Below are 24,290 nucleotides of genomic sequence, written 5' to 3' on the forward strand. Positions count from 1 at the left end.
GTTCGCATTTATCATATCATTTCACTATGGTGTGTTATTAAAAAACCAATAGCCAATGATGTTGACTGAGTAACAGAATCGCTCGAAAAATGATCTCCAACCACATTAGAGTTCTGTGCTATAAAATAAAGGGTTTGTCAAGAGAAGGTGGGGAAATGACTCTGTCAGCCCAAATAATCACCCCAGCACACTGACAGACACTGCAGTGGTGCCTCCTGGCCATGCAGCGACACTGTTTCTCTGCAAACAGCCCAACAAATGACCTGTCTTTAAAAACCAAACCAAACCGAACCGTGAATACATTCCTAAAAATGAAAACGTCCACAATATAAATCCATTGTTGCAGTTTATCATGCTGTTATAAAAATGAACCGCACTCCAGCAGAAACACTTTGATCTGAGAAACTAAATATTTGAAGTATGTTCTAAATAAGTCAAGGGGACTGATTATCTTGTTTGAACAAACCAGCTGTTGAACTCCAAAGTTGTTTGCTCTGCTGGAACGGGCCATATGGATTCTGAGTCCTGCTTGTGTTCAGTCAGATTTAAACCCTAACTTAAACATGTGCTAAAAATGGCTTGATTTGTAGATTTAAATGTTCAAGCACATATGCCCTCTAAAGGGAAGACACTCAGTTCTTCGTTGGGCGTTCATGAGATTGGAATAATGAAAATCTAAAGACAACTGCCTGCTCCATGGCGACAACCGTAAAGATGTGGATTGGGTTGTTTGGCTGGTGGCAAAATGTTTCCTCAGAAAAAAGGCACCTCGAAATGTCTTTTATCTGGAAAGAAATGCTATCATGTTAGAGCTGTGGAAATCATGGGAATGTTCTCCCCCTTTCTCTATGGGGGGGTGGGGTGTCCCTTCTGGCCCTGCCCCCACAGCACTTACCACTCCTGAGGTAATTGCCCATTTGTTCTGTCATGTCAGGGACTGCTTCTCTCGTGCTCTCCATTGTCTTGTCAGCCAGCCGTCACCGAGTCTATTTGGGGATGGGAGCTCCGGGGTTAGGAGACCATGTCTTTATGCTCTTGTGCCTATCCTTTATGCAGTCGTGTAGTTTCTGAACTAAGAAACATATATATCTTATTTCAGATTCTGTTTTGATACATTTTCAACTGTGTTCAACCATTACCTGTAGTTACATGGGTCCCTTTCCCATCACCTTTCATGTTCCGGTGACCAGCTGTCCGAGTATGCCTGGGACGGAGGGGTACCTCAGAACGCCAGAACTGGGCAAGTCCCTCTCGCACAGGGATGAGGTGGTCATCCCATTACATGTAAAAACCTGTACAAAGGCCACTGGGGATAGAGTGGCATTTTCAGGCTTTAGAACAAAAGAAAACCTCAGTGAGAACCTAGTCTCTGAGTGCGCTGGCTAACCAGGACGGCTGCGATTCCCATTAGGGCTGGATCAGGAGATTCGATTCTCTGACCGGGCTGGGTGGAGGGGAGAGCACCCCGGCCCGTGAGCATAGGGAGGTGCAGCCTTACGTGAAGGGTGTTAAGCAGGAGGACGGCCAGAGAGGTGAATAAAAAATCCTCATTACCAAGGAATGTGCTTTGTTAGCTTAATTGCCTCTCATCTGCTCTGTATATATTTTATGCATGAACAACTTTCTGATTTAGAGATGGGATTGATAAAAAGCTTTCAGTAGAAAGGAAAAATTGCCCTTAAAATCCTACCCAGATGTAGCTGCATTCAATTTAGAAAGATAACATTGGGTCAGATAAGGGTCGGCCAGTTCAACAATGGTGAGGGGCTGGGCCTGTGACAGCCCGGGATCTGGATGCATTGATGGGACAATGGAGAGTTGGCAGAAGCTGAGACATTCCACCCCAGCTAAGTCCCCAAGCCATCAATCTTGGTGGCTTCAGCTGGAGATCAAAACACATTGAAATAGCAAAGTGTTCTCAAAAAATTTATTATCATTTCAGATAGATTGCCATAAATATCCAGATTTGGCAGATGAAGAAGGTCTGTGTGTTCTTTTGGTGCAAACTTGAAATGTTGGCTCATTAAGGGGAAAGAGGATTGAAAAATAAACTCAGCCAGAACTGTGAAAAGTGGTTAGGAAATAAGAGCTTTAGGAAAAATAAGGGTGCATTCCCATTTTGGGGGGGCGGGGATGAGAGAATGCGGCTCCTTTGCACCAATCTAAAGTTTAAGTTTAAAAATAGAATAACCATCCATTTCAAGTACTGATAATAAATAGAGTGAAACTAGCTAAGTGTTCCTTCTTTTAATAAGAAGCCCACAGAGGACTTGCATTAATGAGTAGATAATAATTAGCACTTAAATTATTTATACACAAATGGATGCCTCTAACTTCACCAAACCTTATTTCTCCCATAAATTTATTAAAGAATGTGTAACATGCAAATCGACATTGTACCCCCTCCTTCCGACAGCTTCCTCTCCACCCGTTCATGTCCCGACACTCCCTGTGGCACATTTCCTCATTCACTCATTCATGCATCCACTCACCCATTCAACCAACACCTACTGAACACCAACTGTGTGTCACATGTTAAATGGGGGCATGGGATGACTCATAAGATCCGATCTTGCACTCAATTAGTTTACCCAAAGTAATCCAGTCATCCAGACTCGCTTGTTGCGTGGTATGGGACAGGCACCAGCAGAAGGGCATCAGGGGAGCTCTGTGTAGGTTTCATGGGGTAGCTGAGGGCCATTTGATGTGTGCTAGAACACTACAATTGCAAATGACAGGGATGCGGCCCTAAATTGAGTGACAGGCTGGACGGCTCTCAGCCTTCAATGAAGATCCGCTGATGAATTTGGAAGGTCACCAGGTTTGGCCAGGGGCTGAGCAGAAGATGGTTTCCCCCAAATCCATGAGACAAGACATGTCTGAATCACCCAGCAAGAGGGCCCTGCTCCCGGAATTTTATCAGTCATCTGCCTTTCTTCCCTTCCTCCCTCTCTCTTTCCCTCTGCCTGTCCCTTGTTTGTCTCCTCTACCGCCTCCCTATAAATCTCTACACTTATATAAGTATCTATATGTTATAATATAAATGTATTTTAGATACTTCATGCATTTATCTTTTTATGAGTCTATAGATTGATGGGTGTTCAGTGTTCAGTGACAACTCACTTCGGGAAGTCAGGCTGGTAGATATCTGTCTCCTTGGAGGACCACACTGATGCCTGGCAGAAAGAAATCATACCTCATTATGGACACTGGAGTTTTCAGTGATCGTTATGACATAAATTGAGTTTCAGTAAAGAGGCATCAGAGTGGTTCATTTTGAAAGAAGTCGTGGCAAAGAAATAGTGCCAACCAAACCTGCCCTGCAAGCTTCTTCTTTCTGAGTAGTACAGAACTTGAAGAAAAGTTAGGTAGGTCATGTATTCCCCAGTTTGCCACAGGCCTCACCTGTCCCTGTTGTCTTACTACCTTTACCTGACTAGATCCCAAAGAAATTAGTATCTACAGACCACGGTGGAGTGGACAGGTCCTGAGCCTCGGTGGAAGGAGACCTGGGTTTGCTCCGATCCAATTTCTTTTCTCTCACCTAGGATAAGTTCATTGTCATAGCGTTCCTTCCTACAGGAAGATTCAATAATTCTAGACTGTAATAGATAGAGAGATGTCCACAATATGGTCATAAACCAAGAGCAGTATGTTAAAACCAAAGAAATGTGCTAACCTGTCTTGCAGAAAATGTCCATCAAATGAAAATGTTAAATAATAACCACTGGCATGGTTTTAGCCTTGATAATGACATCTAGAGAGTGTGACCTCAGGGCCCCCGCCTGGAGAATCTGTCGGTGGCCATCAGCGAATCATCCCCTGGGTGGTGCCCGGGCCCAGTGGCCGGTGAACTTCAACACTGGGTCATCCCTGGTGGGTCATAGGCCTGTGATGTGTTTCAGGTCCCTCCGGGGCGCCCGGTCTGAACGGCTTGCATGGTTTAAAGGGTCAGAAAGGAGCCAAAGGCGCTTCAGGTAAGAGAAAATCCTTTGCCAAGACTGAACTGCAGTCAACAGACTGTGAGAAACTGCCAGTATTCCTTCACGACACATGATTTGGGGTGCCGAACTAAGAAACTGGCTTAGCTGGGAGACACGGTACTGGACTGTTCTTAATACTGAAGATGACTTCTCTAAAAAGGACCCCTGAGAAAACCTAGTTTAAGAAAGAATAGTTGGTTATTAGTGTCTTCTGTTGATGATGCTTGGAGCTATCCTCTGTTAAAAATATTCTGAATAATTGCTTAGGTGGAACTCAATTTTTTTTTTAATTTATTTATTTGACAGACAGAGATCACAAGTAGGCAGAGAGGCAGACAGAGAGAGAGGGGGAAGCAGGCTCCCCGCTGAGCAGAGAGCCCGATGTGGGGCTCGATCCCAGGACCCTGGGATCATGACCCGAGCTGAAGGCAGAGGCTTTAACCCACTGAGCCACCCACGTGCCCCGGAACTCAATTTTTAAATGTTACAAATGACAGAGAGTTGGGAGGGTTTTTTTTGTTTTTGTTTTTTTTCTTTTTGGTATTAAGTGTAGTGATGGCATGTATGGCCACTTTTCAAACCCTCAACCGGATGCTGTTCAAACAAGTTACTTGAGCAAGTCACTGTTACCTTTGCTACCCCAGATAGGTTCATCGTCAGCAACCGCATTTGAGCTTGTTCTGGGATTTTAGTAGAGGGCTCGTTTGTTGTTTTAGTGTCTCAGAAAAATAGCCCACAGACAAGGCGGCTGGAATCTCACACGGAGGTAGGAGGGTGTTTGGCCCGGGGTTGGGTTGTCGTGCTGCTGGGTTTGACACAGTTGCTGGAGAGAGAAAGAATCTTGATATGTGTGGAAGGCCAAGAATTAATTCAGGTCACAGAGGATTCATTTTAGAGGTTCCTCCAAATAGTCTGATAACATATGTACCTCCCCCAAGAAACCAGTGACGTGGTCCCACTGCAGTGTGGACCTCCTCTGTGGTTGTTACTTACATGCCAGGTTCCCCCTGAAATGTCAAACCACCGTATTCAGCTTATTATTATTATTATTATTATCATTGTTGTTGTTGTTGTTGTTGTGATTCCTTATGGCTGGATCTCATTTGGTTTCACTCCTTCTGGGGTAGAGGTTGGAACGTTGATATGGTCTTGGTTTTTTTGTTGTTTTGTTTTTGTGTTTGTTTTGTTTTAACCGGGGAAATAATCGTAAAATAAGCCTATGGCTGACCTGCGGGGGGCCGTGTGATGGGGCGTGAGAGCGTAGGTGATGACTGACCCAGGGAGAGCTTACGGCATGGGGGCCACCACTGCAGCAGGCGGTCCCTGTCACCCCGTCCGGAAGCTGTTCTTTTCCAGGAGCAGCAATAGGGACAGACAGAGAGAAAACGCAGAATTAATGCTCTTTCCCTCGTCAAGGTTTGCACGAAGTGGGCCCGCCTGGTCCAGTGGGCACACCCGGGCTGAAAGGGGAGATGGGAGACCCTGGGAGTCCGGGAATTTCTCCCCCAGGCCCTTCTGGAGGAAGGGGTCCCCCCGGCCCCCCAGGTAAGAAGCAGCATGCTTTGCTCCTGTTAGTAACTAAATCCAAACCTTCCAAATGTAACGAAGCTGACATCAGAACACGTCCCTTCTCAGGGAGACCTGGATTACCTGGTCCTGCAGGTGCCAGAGGAAGAGCTCCTGAAGGGGACATTCCTGACCCAGGTCCACCCGGAGATCAGGGACCTCCTGGCCCCGATGGTCCAAGAGGTATGAGAACATCCCAGCAAAGGATGGTGACCCTCCCTTCCTTACATGCTGCCAGCTCCGGAGGGACGTAGGATCTGAGAATGGCAGACCATTCATGACACCATGAGCAGCCCCATGGATCTGGCAGATGGAAAAGGCGGGAGTGTGGGCAGTGTTGGGCTGTCAGAGCCAGCCCTGGGGCCGGAGGGCTCCCGCACCTGCTCTCTGGGTGCACGCTGACTCTCAGCGGGCCTCTCCCGGTGCCAGCACCAGCATCATGCTGAGCACAGGGTGCAGAACACAAGGCAGGATGGGCTCTCACCCTGTCTGGTGGTCTCCGGCACCTCCCATGTGAACCACTGCCCCCAGCCAGCCAGCTGACTGTGCCGGGGGCCTGGCACACACAGGAACAGAGCCTCTTCAAGGGCTGCTCACAGTACTTGTTCCCCTCGGCACTTGGCAGGGACAACGGCCAGCAAGGCAATATTTCACACAGTGGGGTCTGACCAGAGCCGTCCAGGGCCTGGGGACCAGAGCTGTGGCACCGTGGGCTTTTGCAAAGTGCACAATCATGTCCTAATAGCTCACAGAGCTCCTTTGGACAGACCCAACCCACTGCCTTTATATCTTTAGGGTTTTAATCAGGGTGAGCTAAAGATTATGGGATCCTATTTGATGCTGGGAAAAATTAAATTCTCAAAAATATGCTAGGCAGTGTAGAAGCTAAGTAGAAGTAGAAGTTGGGCTCACTTCCTGGGTGTAGACACCTGTTTTCAAATAGGATTAAACATTTAATTTCCATCAGCCAGATTTTTGTCAAAAGCCTGTCATCTATGTGTCTGTCTGCCCATCTGTCCTTCTGTCTGTTCATCCGTCCTTCTACCTACCATATTAAAGCAGTGGGATGACAATGCAAAGAAAAGCCATAAACCCTTGCTTCCAGACGGGCTGGCTTGGAACGGAAGGAAGGCTTTCTGTATGCTCATTTGTCTAACTGTTCACAACAGACCATTTATACCCTCTCCTGGCTTGGGGGCTCCATGAGACAATCCCTGCTTTGCTTCGGATATTGTTGACTTTTTTGTTCTTCTGATTCGCTCTGTCTCTTGCTTGCATTTTGTTACTTTCCTTAAGAAGCTCTCAGGTAGGGGCGCCTGGGTGGCTCAGTGAGTTAAAGCCTCTGCCTTTGGCTCAGGTCATGATCCCAGGGTCCTGGGATCGAGCCCCACATCGGGCTCTCTGCTTGGCGGGGAGCCTGCTTCCTCCTCTCTCTCTCTCTCTCTCTCTGCCTGCCTCTCTGCCTGCTTGTGATCTCTGTCTGTCAAATACATAAATAAAAAATTGAAAAAAAAAAAAAAAAGAAGCTCTCAGGTAACCTGCAGTCATATTTGTCTTTGACTGAAAGAAGATTTTTGCCTCCTCCTTGTGGTCAGGAGCGCCCGGGCCCCCAGGCCGCCCTGGAAGTGTCGACCTTCTGAAAGGGGAACCAGGAGACTGTGGTCTGCCAGGACCTCCAGGTCCTCCGGGTCCACCCGGCCCTCCAGGACGCAAAGGCTTCCCAGGATGTGATGGAAAAGATGGCCAGAAAGGTAGGCATGCAAGTTGTTCCTTAAGTAGTGCATAAAGACTTTTGTTATCTTGACCTTCAGGGTCTGGTGTTCTGCACCCCTGGGAGGTAACTTCATTTCCTACGGACATAGTCACGGCATTTCGGTAGTGCCCCGACTTTTCCAGAAAGTCCTCAAGTTTGGGTAACATTTGGACAAGTAAGAAGAAGAAACCCAAGTTCATCTTCAGCCCCTAATAACATGCTTGGTAATCTTTTAGACCAGAACTGGACAACAGAAATATAACACAAGCTACACCTGTAATGAAAAGGCACGGTAGCCCCATTTTAAAAAGTAAAAAGAAATAAGTGAAATGAGCTTTCATATTTCCTTTAACAAATATATTCAAATATTACTGCTTTAGCATATCATCATTGATATAAATTATCAGTGCAATGATCAGGGCTGTTCCTAATGAACTAGTTCCTCTCCCAGATAAGACACTCCTCCTCCCCAGCTCTGAAGCCTGGTGCGTGTTTTATGCGCACAAGACAACCCAGTCTGGATGCGCCATTTCAGGCGTTCAGTAGCCACATGCAGTGCAGTTAATGGCTTCTGTATTGGACAGTTTGGGTTTAGACTGCTGACCTTTCTGTTTCATATTCGTGAAAGAGTCTCTGTTATTGAATTCACCCATTATTTAAAGCTAAAATATTTTTTAATTCATTTTTACTTAACTGCTAATATTTGGGGACGTTAGTTTTTGGTCACCAGGTTTCAGAGAACTATTCAGTTCATTAGAACTTTTTTGTTGAAAAGGAACCAATATTGGTTTTCCATTTTAACTCCTTTCCATCACACATAAAGAAGATGGATAGAGAAACAGCTGTCACAGTCTGCCCAGTAACTAGCTGAATGTGAAATAAAACAAAAGATTAGGGCAAAATGAAGACCAAAATTACCATAAGGCTGCCATGCTTACAGTGCAAAAGGCATCCCTGTAATGGTGCAGTACACAACTTGCACAACAGTACACAACAACCCTCCCTCAACTTTATTAGCAATAAAATCAATTTTAGAGAATGTGGCTTATATCTGCAGATATGTGGGCTTCCAGTTATCGAACCCTAGAATCAGACAAACATGCAAGCATGCTAGTCACCAAAAGGAAGGAAGAGGCTAACTATATAACCTTGTTCCTTTCCCAAATAAGATACTTCTTCTTCCCAGTTACTGCTCTAGAGAATGAAACTTTACCTGGAAATATTCTTCAGGTTCGGGAAAACAGTATGCAGCATAAGTAATAGTGACCCCCCCCCAAAAAAAGGATATACAAGGACTTAGAAATATTGATGAAACCACTAAGCATGCTTCTTAACTCCCATTTCAGGGGGGCATGTGGTCCAAAGAGTGTTTAACTGTGGAAAGGAGGAGGGAGTTTTGTCAGTTTACCTTTCAGACTTAAACAGTGGGAAATATTTGATCTCTTCCACAAACATTTATTAAGTACCTACAAGAATATAACAGTGAGCAGGCTTACACAGTCCCCACTCATAGTTGGTGTAGAGTTTCATAGGGGAAGACAGACATTCACACTAAAGGATCCATCAATATAAACTGCGGCAGGTGCTCCGAGTAAGGACAGTCTTCTATGACAGCACATCAAGAGCAAATGGAGTTGGGCTGGGGCCCCAGAGAGGGCTTCCCTGAGGAGGTGAGGCTTGCTGGGCACAGAAGAAGGGAAGGAACCACACACACGAGGCACTGAGTGGCTGGCAGGGCTGAAGGAGGAGGTTGTGAGGAAGAGAGGCAGGAGCCCAGGGCCAGGAGGCACATCGTCCCACGTGGCTGAACACCGTCCCATTTCCCCCTCTCTTCCAGCCCTCCATCTCCAGAGAAAGCTCAGGACGACAGAGCTTTTCATTCTACTTTGGTCTTGCCTTGATCATGAAACCACTTTCCTTATTCCTTTTGACCGACTCTTGCGTTTCCTTCAGACAGAGGCAGCTCTTCTCAGCTTTACAGAAAAAAGTGAGAGGCTCACCCGGATTCCAAGGCTGACTTTGCCCTGATTTGTGTTGGGTTCTCTGAGTTCAGTCCACCTGACTGTCATTGTCTCGATATTCCTCCATTCCAGTGTCCCTGTCTTTATGTTCCTTTTAGGACCAATGGGGTTCCCGGGACTGCAGGGGCCACAAGGACTTCCTGGCTCCCCTGGGGAGAAGGGTTTACCTGGCATTCCAGGCAGACAAGGGCACCCCGGTCTTCCAGGTAAGCTCCGAATGCCTGATGATCTCACCCAGCAGCCTAAGCCAGCCTTTTGTTTCAATAGTTACTGTGAGGGTCGACTTGAAGCAAGCAATTATTCTGAAATTGCCTGCAATTTCTAATGAGTTAAGCTGTATTTATTTCAGGCCTCACTACACAGTCTTATGTTTGGTAAACTAATATTTATCATTAGAATGAGTACGTTTGCAAATTAGGAGTTGATTTTACAGAAACATTTCTAAGTTAAATAAATCTGTGTTCCCTCACACAAGAGGCAAAGGCTGAGTTGATTACTGTATGCGAGGACCGTATTCATTTCTCTCCCTGACTTCCCACTGATTTTCCGAGATGTGTCATTTAACTTTTTCTGTAAAATACATTAGTTCCCGCAAAGACAAAAAGGCTATTCAATTTAAGCTCAGTCGACAACATGTTTTCAGCAGAGGGTCAAAAGTAAGCCAAGGGAGAGTTGGAAGGGCAAACAGACATGTGTATTTGAGATTGGCAGAACTGATATCTTTGGGGATCCTAAACCAATATTACAGTAATGTGGTGTCAGCTCGGAATATTTTGCAATCTCCTAAATTATGTTGGTAGTGCAAAGAATAAATAGACTGCACTGCTTCATGACGGATCACAGAACAACATGACAAACAGCTTACACTTGTGCTCATCTCCTATTTCCTTTCTGCGCAGAACCTATAAAACTTGGCTAAATAGTATGAAGTTTTCAGAAGCCTGCCAATGAACAGAATTTCTCTATATCTTAAATTAGGGCATATTTGCTGTAAGAAATCAACTCATGTTATGTTGTGCAAGAGAGCTTCATTTCACGTTTTTCGAGATGGGAAAGCTCTGTGACTGTATCCTAGCTGTTCTTGTCAGTAACATTGATGTGGGCTTCGTTATGTAAATAAGATGCCATCATTCTGTTCATCACTGATGCCATCCTCAAGTTATTATGTATCTTCTCAAATAACCCATGTCACTTTGGTCCTAATTTACATATTTAAAATCTCTTTCCACCACATGAAAATCATTGCGTGGCTTCATTTTTTGACTTTGGATCTCTCCAGGTTCCAGAGGTAAGCCCTGCTATACAATTAGTAATTTGCTCTAAATCGGGCTTCTGCTTGTTTCTGTACATCCTTTTTCACCATACTTGTGGGTTTGTTACTTTGTTACCTTGTTACATTTTCATAGATGGGGTGCTGTAATTACATGAGGCATCAGTGCTTTGGCTTCCTCATTACAGATACGGTAACCCCATATTAGAGCATCCTACAGTCGAGTCTCATTATAGGTTGTCAAGGTGGAGTAGACACTCAGCTTACAGAATTTTAATTCAGGCACAAAGAGTGAGTGCTTTCTCTGTCAAGTGCTACAGTACATACCCATGTAAGTTTCCTTTATAAATTCTATAATATAAATACATAGAATATCCCTAAAATAAGAAGTATCAGCAACATAAGAAGATGGGTCCTTCACACCCAGTAAGGGGCTGTGACAAGGTTTTCCTGTAACATCGAAGTCCATTTCCAAGGAGCAAATATCTGTGTGATACAATGAAAATGCTGTTATTCTTTTCAACTAAGTGTTCACCACAATGCAGAAGCAACATATTACTTTGTGTCTGGGGTTTTCAAAGAGACTAAAAAGAGTCTCTTAAAAGAAGAAAAGAAACATAGTGAGGGCACGCATTTGTCCTTTCCAGGCATCTCTTATTAACCGTAATGAAAATTTGCCCTGAATTCAGGATGCTTACACAAGAGACACTTTGGCGCCTTTTAGCTCCTGGTTTATTAAAAAGTAAAGAACAGTAAAATCAGAATTTAAAAAGAATCCTACTATTTTAAATGTTTATATTTAAAAATTATAATTCCGGGATACCTGGGTAGCTCAGTCGGCTAAGCGTCTGCCTTTGACTCAGGTCATGATCCCAGGGACCTGGCATCAAGCCCCGCATAGGGCTCCCTGCTTGGTGGGGAGTCTGCTTCTCCCTCTGTCTGTTGCTCCCCCTGCTTATGCCCCCCCAACAAATAAATAAAATCTTTAGAAAATAAAAATAAAAATTTTAGTTTTATATTTAATGTTTCCACTTCCATCCTCTTAGTAGACACTAAGACTACATACATACAGACTCTGTATCTGTATGTATAAACTCACTTGAAGATAACATTAGAACCCTGAATATGAAGCACCAGCCAGATGCCCACCCCCACCCCTCGTTTCCTTACTTGCTTCCTTCACCCCACCAGAATTCACAAGGCAATTCAGGGAAAATATGAAATATTCATATGCATCTCCCTCAAGTCACCCAGAGTAGAAAAGCCACATTTTATATTAAACTACGTACTGTAAAAATATACCCAACTCTGTTGGCTGTGGTTTCCCACAATATTTTATAAGAGATTAAATTCCAAATAGCTGACAAGGGTTCAAATCTGGTTTTTTGTTTTGTTTTGTTTTGTTTTTTAAGATTTATTTATTTGAGAGAAAAGAGAGAGGGAGCATGAGCTGGGGGAGGGGCAGAAGGAAATGGGGAGAGAGCCTGATGCAGAACTTGATCCCAGGACCCTGAGATCATAACCTGAGCTGAAATCAAGAGACAGACACTCAGCCAACTGAGCCACGCATGTGCCCTGGGTTCGAGTCTGTTTTGCATAGACATGCTGTGTAACTTACATTGTCGCAATGACCACAGTTTCTACAGTTTTCTTGCTGCCTAATCACTATATTCATAAACTTACTTTGCACATTTGCATGAATTTTAAGAACACCACAACTGATAAGCAGCGTGTTTTTAAAATATGTTGTATTTCTTGGAATTCATCACACAGATGTGAAGAGTCTTGTAGACAGTATGGTGTCCTGGTTAAGGGCACAGCTTTAGAGGAACGCCATCTTGCATTTTAATCTAGACTCTGCCACGGGTTAGCTGTGTGACCTTAGATAGGCACTTATTTACCTGAGCCTGGGTTTTCTTACATGTAATATTCTAATAATAGCAGCACATACACGCACAGGCTTGTTGGGAGCCTTTAAACGTGAGGCACTCAGCAGGGGGCCCAATACGTGAGAAGGCATTCAAGAAGGGTTAGCTGTTATCCTTGTTGGTTAGCGTTATTATGATTTCGTTTCCCTGTGTAGTATTTGCAGGGTAACTGAACGAAGCTTTAGGAAAAATACTTTAAAGATGTGAACATAACCAAGAAGGAAGAACATGCAAAGCTTTAGAGCGGTGATTCTCCAATGAGATCCGCAGATCAGCACCGTCAGCCTCAACGGGGAACATGTTAGACACACAGACGTCAGACCTACATGCTCAGAAACTGTGGGCTCTGACCCGCCGGCCAGATGATTCTGATGGACTAAAGTCAGAGCTACAGCTTCCTAGCGCTGAACAGTGGTGAAGCCCCGGCTGACACTGGAGTCACCCCGGGAGCCCTCCCACTGCTTCCTGTGACCGACACCCAGTAAAAAGTAGCCCAAAGACAGGAAATCTAGTGAAGGTCACCAAACTGTTCCTGCCCCAACGAACCTTCACCATTCTGTACTTGTTTTGCTTCCTCTGAGATCCCACTCAGTTAGTCAGCCAGTCAGTCATGTATTTAACACAGTGCTTTCCAGAAGTTTCTCTGCCCCACGGTGGACAGAGTTGGGTGGTTGAAGCAACATCTGCTTCATGGAGCTGATGTTGGGTGGTTGAGCTCTGATTCTTCGGTGTTGTGTCAGCAGTCCGTCTAGCTGGAGGGGGCAGAAGGAGCTTGTGTGTAAGGTGGGAGTCCCTCACACAAGCAATAATTGCAATTTCAGGAGAACCAGGGCCGCCTGCCGATGTGGAGTCCTGCCCTCGAATCCCTGGGCTTCCTGGGGTACCAGGCCCGAGAGGACCAGAAGGAGCCATGGGGGTCCCTGGAGTGAGAGGGCCCCCAGGACCAGGTACGAGGCTGGGGTCTTTTGTTCATTATGTACATCAAATGCTGCTGGAATGAACATCTAGGCATCTTGCTGTGCAGTTCTTAGCACGGAGTCTAAACTCCTCGTGAGTAGGAAGCAATGTAATCTCCTCCTCTTTGACAGTTTTCTACATTTCTCCCAAGGTTCCATCACGTCCTCGCTGGATCAGCACAAGCCCGCTCTTTTTATGTTGAACTCGTACTTGAATCTCTCCCACTTGGGCAGCTTTTGGGCATGAGGCTTTGAAGCCTATTATACAGCAGAGTAGATGCTCTATTAATAGTCATTAATAGCTGTTGACTTGATTTTGAATTACAAATACTCGCATTGGGGCTCAGTGGAGCAGAAACACCCTAGGAGAAGGAGGAAGGAGATGTCTCACTTGGAGAAGGATCAGAGGAAAGGGGAAGGGTCAATCTAAATTATGGCCGTGACCTTGAGTGTTCATTTAATTGATTTGGGCATTGCTCATGTTAGGGTCGCAGGAGCCTTGGTTAAGCACTTCAACCAAACCATCCCTTTAAAAACTATCTTCCATATGCTTTATTTGCTCTTCACAGATCCCCACCACACTGGTCATTGACAAAGATATTAGGGAGTCCAGGCTGGTCTGCTCAAGGTCACTGATGTCTTCAGACCAATTGACAGTGCCCGTGGTTCTAGACAGCCTGTGCGCAAATTACCCGAGGAGCCACAAGGCCCTTCTCTTTCCTGGTTTCCCATTGCCCAGGTGTGACTCTGGCTTTTTCTGGTTTGGGGCCAAAGGAATTCGAAATAGAACTTGAGTTTTGCATCACCTGTGTGTGTGTGTGTGTGTGTGCGTGTGTGTTTCCCCAAAGCCAAACAGCTATGGGCCCAAAAGATGTTCCCTCTGCTGGTGTCTGAGTAGTTGTTGGGTAGTATCCAGAACCTGGAGCTCCCCTCAGACTAGTAGGGGGTTGGTTTGTTTTGTCTGTGTTTGCTGCACTGCATCTGTGTTTATGCACTAAGTTAATTAGGTGTCGGTTGGAGCAACTTCCATTTTCTGGCGTGGGGGACACTGGGAAGTGAGCATAGTTCTTTGTCACTCATGGCATGGATCGAGCTCTCTGTCCATCAGAATCACTCATCACACAACCTACTTTTAAAACCAACCCCCTTGTTGTGTATATAATTGCAACTGAGGGCTGGGACAGCTGCCCCCTATACATACACACACCCCTTCAGAAAAATCCACTTTCAAGTAGAAGATATGGCTGGTAATGGGGTTCTGCAAATGTATTTCCATAAATACTTCCAGATCCTCTGCACTCTTTAGAAAGTATGGTACTAGGCGTTGTGGGAAATACAGACGTGACTAAGATGTGCCCTACCCCCCACCACCCCAGTGCCTCTAACCTCATGGCAGGAAGAGCTGGTAGAACAGAGGTAATTCTAATTAACGAGAAATTATAATTTGTGTTTTCAAGGAGTTTCTGGCAAAGGCCTGAGGACAATGGGACAGGGAGAGGTGAACTTCAGTATGGAGGGCTGTAGGACAGCTGAGACCCAGGCAAGAACTGGCCTTTGAACAGAGCCTTTAAGGAAAGATGGGGCTTTGAGGGACCAGAATTCTCCAACAGGGAGACGGCAGGGGCACCGTTGGGGCAGCTGCATCCTTGCTACACAAAGTGTGGTCCAAGGACCAGCGCAACTCAGGCACAGACCTGCCAAGTTAGAATCTGCATTTTAGCAAGATCCCAGAATATTTGTATGTATATTCAACTTTGAGAAACCCTAACCATATTATGTGAGTGGGGTCCTTAAAACAGTCAGCTAAGAGTAACACCATCCCGAGTGACTCAGTGCTCACTGTGGGCTCAAGTCATCTGGAGGGGCTGGAAACAATAGCGATGCCTCCTCCCAGACCAACGGGATGCAGAAGGCAGAGCCCGAGGATCAGTGTGTTGGAAGCGCTCCCCAGGTGACCCTAGAAGACAACCAGGGTTGAGACCCACAGCTGCCCCCAATACCAGTTGAGACCAGCTGGGTGGGTGGGCTCACCCATGAGGGAGACTTTGGAAAAGAATGAAAGAAAGTAACTGAGAAGAAAAACCAAATGGCCAAATAGTTATTTGGGGACATGGAAGATTCTCTCTCCATAGATTGTGAGCTTCCGGAAGAGGGCTGACAGGCTACACGGGCCGGCTGTGATCGATCTCCTGTCATCTCTCATTCTGCCCGACTGGGGTCAGATGGGCTCATCTAGTTGCAAGTGGCCTCAGAAGGGTGTTCTCTGGATCCCTGTGTCCTCTCCTTATCGATGTCACTGACCCTGCCTGCTGGCACTGGGAATACCTGAGGGCACCGTTGTGCCACAAAATATGACTTATGTGGAAAACGAAACAAAACAAACCAGGTGCACAGCCCTTCCCAGAAGGCGCCAGCCATCCTTCCCACGCTGTGCTGCTAAATGGCTCACCTTCCCTCAAGCTCCTTTCGACCCTTCTCCCACGTACCCACTCCCACGCCAGTGTTCCCTTTTGGCTCCCCCTTCTCTGATGTGGCCTCCACCTCTTGGCCTGCGGCGTATTCCTGGGGCCCCCACCCTGCCTGTTTTTGTTGGCCAACCCTGGATACATCGGCCATACTGTCCAGTGGCTAAAAAGTGACAGGTCTATCCTGAGGGTCTAAAGTGGCCGAACCCTGACTGACTGGGGTCATCGGCAGGGCATGGGGCTCGTCATCTGTCCTCTCCTGAAGGTGACTGTTCCGGCTCGGTGTTGGGGGCCATCTGTGCCGTCCCCGAGGTCAGCTGTGAAGGATCAGCCGCCACTAGAGCGGACCAGCCCCACCTCAAACGACGTCGTTGGCTTCTTCTTGTCTTCCTTTCCGAACCTCTTTCATTGCCAAGCTGATTTTGTAACCTGGTGCTGTAGCCGAGGTCTATACAGAAAAAAGTAATGAAGTTCTGGCTCTTTCCTGCCCAGTGTGAGCAGGTAACAGCCACACTAAATATATCTTGTGTCTGTTAAGAGTCCTCCACCATGGAAGGCCTCCTGTCTTTCTGCTCACACGTCTCTTTGATCCACAACTTTTCCTTCCCCGGGGGGCCCTCAAAGGCTGGGGCTTCCTGGGATGCACACAAAGGTGGTTTCCATATTGGTTTGAACTGTTACTGCCTAATGGACATTCCCACATCCTGTTAGAGTGTTTAATCTTCAAGTCAACATGTGACGCTCTCCAAGGAGGGAATCCATCAAACACTGGAGGGCTTTTAGATGTAGCTCTAGTCCTTAAAACAAGTTCCAAGTGGAGAACAAGTCCACATAGGGAAAGCCGTAGGCACACAACTCGGATAACAAAAGCCTTCCTTCCTATCTCTGGAAATTGCCTGACAATTTCTCCAAAGGGAACAAAGCCTCTATCACAACATCTGGCGGGGGAACTCTTTCCCCAGATCGACAGTGATCTTGCCGCACGTTGGTATTTCAGGAAGATGCCTGCTACTTTTTCAATGATCAGTCCGTTTGCTGGCTTGTCAGTACTCAGGCAGCCCTTTGCAGAATAGCACAGTGGCCTCATGTTGCAATCATCTCGTGGCTGGGAGAGATAAGAGAATGCTCTGAGCTCACCATCAGGGCCCTGTGCTCCTTCCAAAGGAACTGATGTCCTTGAAGCTGGTGGCAAGGGTACGCCAGCCAGCACACAGCAGCCCCACCTGGAAAAAGGTTTCTGCCCAGTTACTGGAAAGTAGAGGATGTCTCTCAACCAGAGAGGGAGAGGGAGTTTCCTTTCTCACTTACTGAACGATAACACGGACAGAACGCAGTTCAGGAACTGCATGACAATCCAAGAGAATTTGTTTAAAACCCAAGGAAGCAGAAAGTGAAATGACTGGGTATACCCACACCAGCTCTACCAGCACGGATGTAAGGGAACAGACTGGCTGGTTGTGGGGACGGAAGAAGGAGGTTGGTATGGGACACTCTCAGGCAGGCAGTGGTAGAGCAGGATTTCCAAAGTGGTGAGGTTTGGAAGGGCATGCATTTCAAATGGCTGTAGGATGGGGTCCCGTGTGAGGCAGCAAACTGAGTGGGACATCCAGATGATCACCCGAGCATGGCAGTCCCCTGCTCTCAACCCTCAGGTGGCTTCCCACGCCCTTGAAGAACAAGTCCAAGAGTGAAACATGAGCCCTGTCTAACTTCATGGTTGGTTTTAGTCTAATTCGTGGCAGAGAGAGAGAAAGAACAGAGAGAGAGAGAGCGAGAAAGGGAGAGAGATTAACAGGTAGAAACCAGAATCCTTGGGAGGGTTAGTAATTCAGGGAATTCAGTAATTCGGGCTAATGGGAATACACTCCTCTATAGGCAAGGACCTTGTCTGCTACCCAAGAGAGGATATTGTGGCTGATGAATTAATGCCTGGACAAAAGTAACCAAACACTTAAAGAACCCCTCAAGTATCAGTGTGACTGCTGCCAGGCCCGCAGTTTACGTCCTCCAGGGGGCACACCTGAGCTCTGCAGCATGTCAAGAAGCAGGCTGGCAGCTGATGGAACCCCCTTGGGTGAGGTTCCTCCACTAGCTCTCAGCTCTGCCCCCTTCCTGAGCCTCAGTCTCCCCCACCCCACCCCCAGCAGGCTGGCACATGAGAACACCTGGTCATGGGGCTGTTGACAAGACCGAATAGGCTAATCCACATAAAGGGTCGTACCTCCCACCTTGTAAACGCTCAATCATCATTTTAAAAAATTGCTGCTCTTATCTTCCTCCAAATGGAACTTGACTCCCAATCGAATCCTATTAAATTTTACTTATTCCTCTGCTCAGCTTTCTAAGAAAATCATTATTAAGGATAATATCTAATTATAGAAATCATATATGTTCGATATAAAAAAAAATATGAGAATATGAAGAAAGGTGAAGACCTCTCCTCCAGCATCTCCCCGGTCTGGCCCCAAATCCCGGCTCTGCCCACGACTGGCTTATCACTTAAGCAAATGACTTGGCCTCTCAGAGCCTAATGACCCCAGGACCAAGTGGAGGTAGTACAATCCCAGCTCCATGTACCTGGAAAGATGACATGAGTGAATGCAGTGTAGTCCAAAGGGGGAGCCCCGGGCCAGGAGTGCTAGCAGGTGTCCTACTGTTCTCACCACTGGCATCGTGAACTCTCGTGCAGGGTGCAAAGGAGAGTCTGGGCCGGATGGCAGGCGGGGCAAGGATGGCCTCCCAGGGCCCCCTGGGCCTCCTGGAAGCAAAGGGGATGCGGGAGAAGCCGGCTGCCCTGGAGCACCAGGTAAAAATTTTCAGCTTCTCTTCTTTTTGTGGACACCGTATATCTGAGAACTGTGTACGAGATCCCTGGTCTCTCGGGCGTCTTTCTAAACTGCTCCTATTAAAAGCATTTGCCTTAGATGTGGACTCACCAAGTATTAGGGAGGCAGAAGCAGCAGGCGCGGAACAGGATGACTTCCCCCACGTTCTGACCAAACCTCGATCGACCATCACAAAGATGAGTCAAGGTCCTCTCCCCCGTTTAGTATTTCCCCAAACCACTACTTGGAGCTATTTTAGCTGTTGCCTTTCCCAAGGCAAGCCTGGTGTTGTGTGTGATCGCCACCGAGAGGCCGTGAGGGAGATGGGGTGGCGAGGTGTTCTCACCCTCCCCGACTAGCCAAGTCACTTGGGCTCTGTTTTCTGAGTTCGCTTCATCTTACTGATGCATTTATATAGAATACAAGACGACTCCTTAAGAAAAAAAATCAGGGAGTAGCCATTGTAGCGGACAGAGATAAGACATGACAGAATAGTCACTTGAAATATAATGTGTCAGGTAATATGGCAGCGGGAGGGGACGCAGAGGCTCTCCCAGGTGGGTAAGGAGAAGGAGTGACGGGGGCTGAGGACGTCTGTAACAAAATGCAGCCTGAAAGTCAGCCTCAGCCAATTGCAGCGTGTAGAAGGGAGAGCTCCGTGCTGCCTACGCTCCGCTCTCCAAGTCCAGGACCCCCGCCTGTGCAGTCCGGACAGGTCAAACGAGACACAAGAGCGACCCCGGTCCAGTGCACAAGCTCCTGCATTGTAACTTCTGGTTTACAGCATAGATGGGGAGACCCTGCCAGTCTTCCAGAAACGAGTTAAAAAAAAATAAACAATTTTTTGTTTCACCTTTGCTCTTGGCAGTTAGAGGCAGCCATTGGCCTCCTTCAGTGGGTCAGCCCCTCGGAGATGCACGGGGACAGACCCTGCTCGCACTGTGGAGAGCTCTTCATTTCCGGCTGCCAGCAAGAATGCCAGAACTAGGCCTCCCTTCCCCCTCCCTGCCTCCAAAAATAAGGTCCAAGTGGTGCATGTGTTTGTTAAAACAAACCCCCTAACCTGCCTCCATTTTTTTCTTTATTCCTCCAGGCCCTCCTGGGCCCATTGGGGACCCTGGGCCCAAAGGGTTTGGGCCTGGATACCTCAGCGGCTTCCTCCTGGTTCTCCACAGTCAGACAGATGGAGAACCCGCCTGCCCTGCGGGCATGCCCCGGCTCTGGACGGGCTACAGCCTCTTATACCTGGAAGGACAGGAAAAGGCGCACAGTCAAGACCTTGGTATGTGTGGAGCGTGGGGTCACTCCCAAAAAAGCAGAATACAGCTTTTGGGTTAATCTTACAGACGCATCAATATCTGCAGCAATCCCTCCTCTCCTGCGGAGTTTTGTCATTTGAAACAACCACACTAATTCCCAGGGAATTCCCACGAGTGACCCCGTGGGGCGCCGGAGCTGCTCATTCTGGCTACAGTAGTTATCGTCTGGCGACTTACTCATTTCTAAAAAAATGATCCTTCCTCAGCAGGTTAAATTTAACTCATATATATATATATAAAGCATAGTTGTTACCTCCAAATGTACATTATTTAATCAGGACACGGTCAGTCCCTGTGTTTACATGTCAAAGGGTGTGTCCCCAGCAGCTGGGGAGGGGGGGGGGTTAGACGAGACAGCAGGGGCCAGCAGCTGCTCCCCACCCTGCTCCAGCTGGTTTTCTAAGTCACACAACGTGATTTGGGGAGTCATTGCTTGGTGCTGCTTATTTTCTTTCTTTTTTAAAATATATTTATTTATTTATTTGTGCTCGTGTGTGCAGGAGCACACAGGAGTAAGGTGAGGGGCCAAGGGAGAGAAACTCAAGCAGGCTCCCTGCCGAGCCAGGAGCCTGACATGGGGTCCATCCCAGGACCCCAACATCCTGACCTGAGCTGAAAGCAAGAGTCAGACGCTTAACCACCTGAGCCACTCAGGCATCCCACTTGTCTGTTTTCAGTAGTAGATCTGTAAGCTGCAGGGACTGATTTCCAGTCAGGAGTTTAAGGTTCCAGGTGCTGGTGAACACGGTCTTTCCCAGATCATGGTGGCTGGGTGGTGGGTGCAGGAAGGGACACAACAGCAGGGGGCACTGACGGAGGGGGAACCTTGTCACTGCCCTCCCTGGGCTAGGATCCCTGCTGTCATCAAGGGTGGTCCAGGAGTACAGGCCTAGGGTGGCAGCTATTTGTGGTCATTCTCTGTTGGGCTTAGCCATGGCCCTTCCCATTTGAGTGCCTGGGGTGCGTTGGGCTGAGGGAGGAAGACGTAATGTTCAGTGTTTTGGCTCCATTTCCACCTGCCAACAAGAATGCCAGAACTAGGCCTTCTGGCGCCGGTCTCCTCTGTGCCTGGCCTCTGTTCCGTCCGTCTCCTCCCACCCTGGTCTAGCCAGAGCCTACCCACAAAGCTCTGCAGAGCTGCAGGATAAAATCTGAGCTCCTTACAAGACAGACAAAACCTGCAGCCTCTGGTCTGACTTCTCCCTAGAAGCCGAGACAGAGACACAGAGGTCCTAGTATAGGATCATTCTTCCAGTCATCCCCTCTGGAGTCCCGGTGCTCCTTCCTTCTCACTCCTAGGGCTGGCCATGCTGTGTGTTCACTGTCCAAATGCTCAGCCTTCTCCCCAACCAAGCCAGGGCGTCAGTTTTGTGGAGACCTAGCGGGACTAACCACACCCCTCCAGCAGCGGGCCCATTGCTCGGTTCTGGCGAGAATGAGTGGATGGGGGCTGGCCCCGGGACCAGGGAGGTGGCAGAATTGGTCAGGGCCGCAGCCTGCCGTCCCAGCCGCAGAAACGGGCTTCGGCAGGTGCATCTGAGAGCTGTGGAGCGCACGTCCGCGAATGGCACCTGCGCGAACGGTCCCCGCGTACAGCAGGCCCGGCGCCTCGCCCACCACATGGCCTCGCCTTCCTTCCCAAGGGCTGGCAGGGTCTTGCCTTCCCGTGTTCAGCACGCTGCCCTTCGCCTACTGCAACATCCACCAAGTGTGCCACTACGGCCGGAGGAACGACCGGTCCTACTGGCTGGCGAGCGCCGCGCCGCTGCCCATGACCCCGCTCTCGGAGGAGGAGATCCGCCCGTACATCAGCCGCTGTGCGGTGTGCGAGGCCCCGGCGCCCGTGGTGGCGCTGCACAGCCAGGACCAGTCCATCCCCCCGTGCCCGCGGACCTGGAGGAGCCTGTGGATCGGGTACTCGTTCCTGATGGTGAGCCCCTGCACGCCCGCCGCGTCCGCCCCGGGGTTCCCTGAGCTCCACAGGACGGACGGACAGCGCTAGGACAGGGGGTCGTGAACACATCCCTAAACCCTAGCCTGGCGAGACCTAGGGCCATCTTCCTTACTGACGATGTGGGTTTTTTGTTTGTTCGGGTTTTGTTTGTTTGTTTTATGATTTTGCGAGGGTGTAGACGTTGGCTTTGCTTCAACCCTCAGAGAAAGTGGTTTCCTGTTGTGTGCACGGCCGCAGGCCCCCGACTCCCTTCCCCTGCGGATCCTACCTAGATCGCTCTTCCCGGGAGACGTGCGCGTGGCGCGGGCTGGGTCTGGGGTCGTCCGCCCGGGTCGGAGCCCTAACTCTGGCTTGTTGTCCCGGCAGCACACGGGGGCCGGGGACCAGGGAGGAGGGCAGGCCCTCATGTCCCCTGGCAGCTGTCTGGAAGATTTCCGAGCCGCGCCGTTCCTCGAATGCCAAGGCCGCCAGGGAACTTGCCACTTTTTTGCCAACAAGTATAGCTTCTGGCTGACGACCGTGAGACCCGACTTGCAGTTTTCCTCTGCACCGACACCGGACACCTTAAAGGAGAGCCAGGCCCAGCGCCAGAGGATCAGCAGGTGCCAGGTGTGCATGAAGTACAGCTAGAGAAGCCACGGCTCGCCAGCATGTCACCTGGGGAAACTTCCTGGGGGCCCTGGGGGTGCCCAGGCTGTGCTGAGAGATTCATGGTGCTCATTTCAGACTCCAGTTTTGGCGGTCCCTTCCCTTTCCATGTGGTTATCCTCACGGTCCTCTCATCCCTTCCTCTTTTCAGGACAAGATTAAGCAAATGTTCCTCTTACGGATTTACTTGCACCTACCAATTTAGATGAAACCCAGATATTCTTATGTTTTTGAGGATGATGGAAGAGCTGGCTTTATTTAAAATGATGCTAATTCACAGGAAGGCAAAGAGATGATAAAGGCCAGATTACAAATTACATTACTGAAAACTTCGCTCATTGGTTATAGCATCTCAAACAATTGAAGTCAATTACTCTATAATAGGGTGGGCTTCTGGACAGATTTTATAGGAAAAAAATAAATAGGCCAACAAATGAAACTAGAAAGTGGAGATTTCCAACCTCTCAAAATGATTTCCTCTGTAATCTGTTTTCCCATGCACTTTAAATAATTGTAAAACCGTGACCCAAGGAGATGTTAAAAAAAAAAAAGAAAGAAAAGAAAGAAAAGAAAAAAATCCACACAGAGAGTGTTAACAGTTCATTTCAAAGCAGAATGAATCATTATGCCAGGAAGGACCACAGTCTCTGCATTCCAGAGATGCTGCATTAGCATAAACACATCACGGATGAACATAAAACGTGTTCTCTTCTGCATTTTTCAGAGAATGGAAATGCCTACTTTGGCAACCCTTTTGAAAAGTAGCATTTATGGAAAAAAATATATTCAATAAGGGATTAAGAGCCTAAGAGCTATTAATGAATATTAAGGCAGTGATTCACAAAAATGGACTCCCCATTGCAGTGCACTTCCAAACAGACGGCATTTGCTCAGTCGGGGTCCACTGAGTCTTTGGTGTGTGCGTGCTAATGGGACTGAAGCCACATGGGGCTTCGCTCAGACACACCAGCTCACACAAAGCATCCTGCTCCCCACCCCAGGAGCCCTGCAGAGCTGCCTTGCAGACCGCCATGGACGCTTTTCCTCCAAAACATAATGGCATTTCATACCGGGAAGTGACAGAGCTATCATTATGCACTTGGGAGAAAATTAAGGGCCGGCTTAATTAAACTTAGGTAAGAAGATTCATTTAAGTCATGATAACCCCACCAGGAAGATATGGTGCTATTTTAGGAAAAAAAAAAAAAACACAAAAAGCAAAAAACCTGCAATTTGAATTTTATGTGCCTGTTACTGGTTTTTACAGAAGCATCCTATTTTTCCAATTTTAAAAACATTCTTCTATTTTTTGTCAGTATTCTACCAAGGCAGCCATTTGACATTTGGAATTAATATTTTCTATAAAAGTTCAGAAGATATATCAATTTAGTAGGAGTAGTTTTCTGAATAGGAAAGGATACATTTCCTATTCTAGTAGGGATTCAGCAATCTAATCCAAAAAATCAGAAAGCTTGTTGGAAATAAATTAGAGGAAACCTGCCTTCCTCATTTAAAAACATGTCATTTTAGAAGAAAAATCAAGAAATTTCTCATGAGCAAGTGATACTCATTTTCGTGCTTAGTTTCAATGCACTTAAAAAT

General features: G+C 47.5%; 1 protein-coding gene across 1 annotated transcript in view; it reads left to right on the top strand.

The window, feature by feature from the left end:
• COL4A4 (collagen type IV alpha 4 chain) overlaps positions 1–23,877 on the top strand; it is a 103,226-nt gene extending 79,349 nt beyond the window's left edge. The window contains exons 37-46 of the mRNA XM_080798555.1: positions 3,906–3,977; positions 5,400–5,528; positions 5,619–5,732; positions 7,145–7,300; positions 9,422–9,529; positions 13,343–13,468; positions 18,632–18,748; positions 19,861–20,049; positions 21,730–22,016; positions 22,407–23,877. Coding sequence (XP_080654681.1) covers positions 3,906–3,977; positions 5,400–5,528; positions 5,619–5,732; positions 7,145–7,300; positions 9,422–9,529; positions 13,343–13,468; positions 18,632–18,748; positions 19,861–20,049; positions 21,730–22,016; positions 22,407–22,670 — 1,562 coding nt within the window. The 3' untranslated portion in view covers positions 22,671–23,877. The remainder of the gene's footprint in view (positions 1–3,905; positions 3,978–5,399; positions 5,529–5,618; positions 5,733–7,144; positions 7,301–9,421; positions 9,530–13,342; positions 13,469–18,631; positions 18,749–19,860; positions 20,050–21,729; positions 22,017–22,406) is intronic.
• The last annotated feature ends 413 nt before the right edge of the window (positions 23,878–24,290 follow it).

This window comes from Martes martes, assembly GCF_963455335.1.
Source record: "Martes martes genome assembly, chromosome: 3".
Taxonomy (NCBI): Eukaryota; Metazoa; Chordata; class Mammalia; order Carnivora; family Mustelidae; genus Martes; species Martes martes.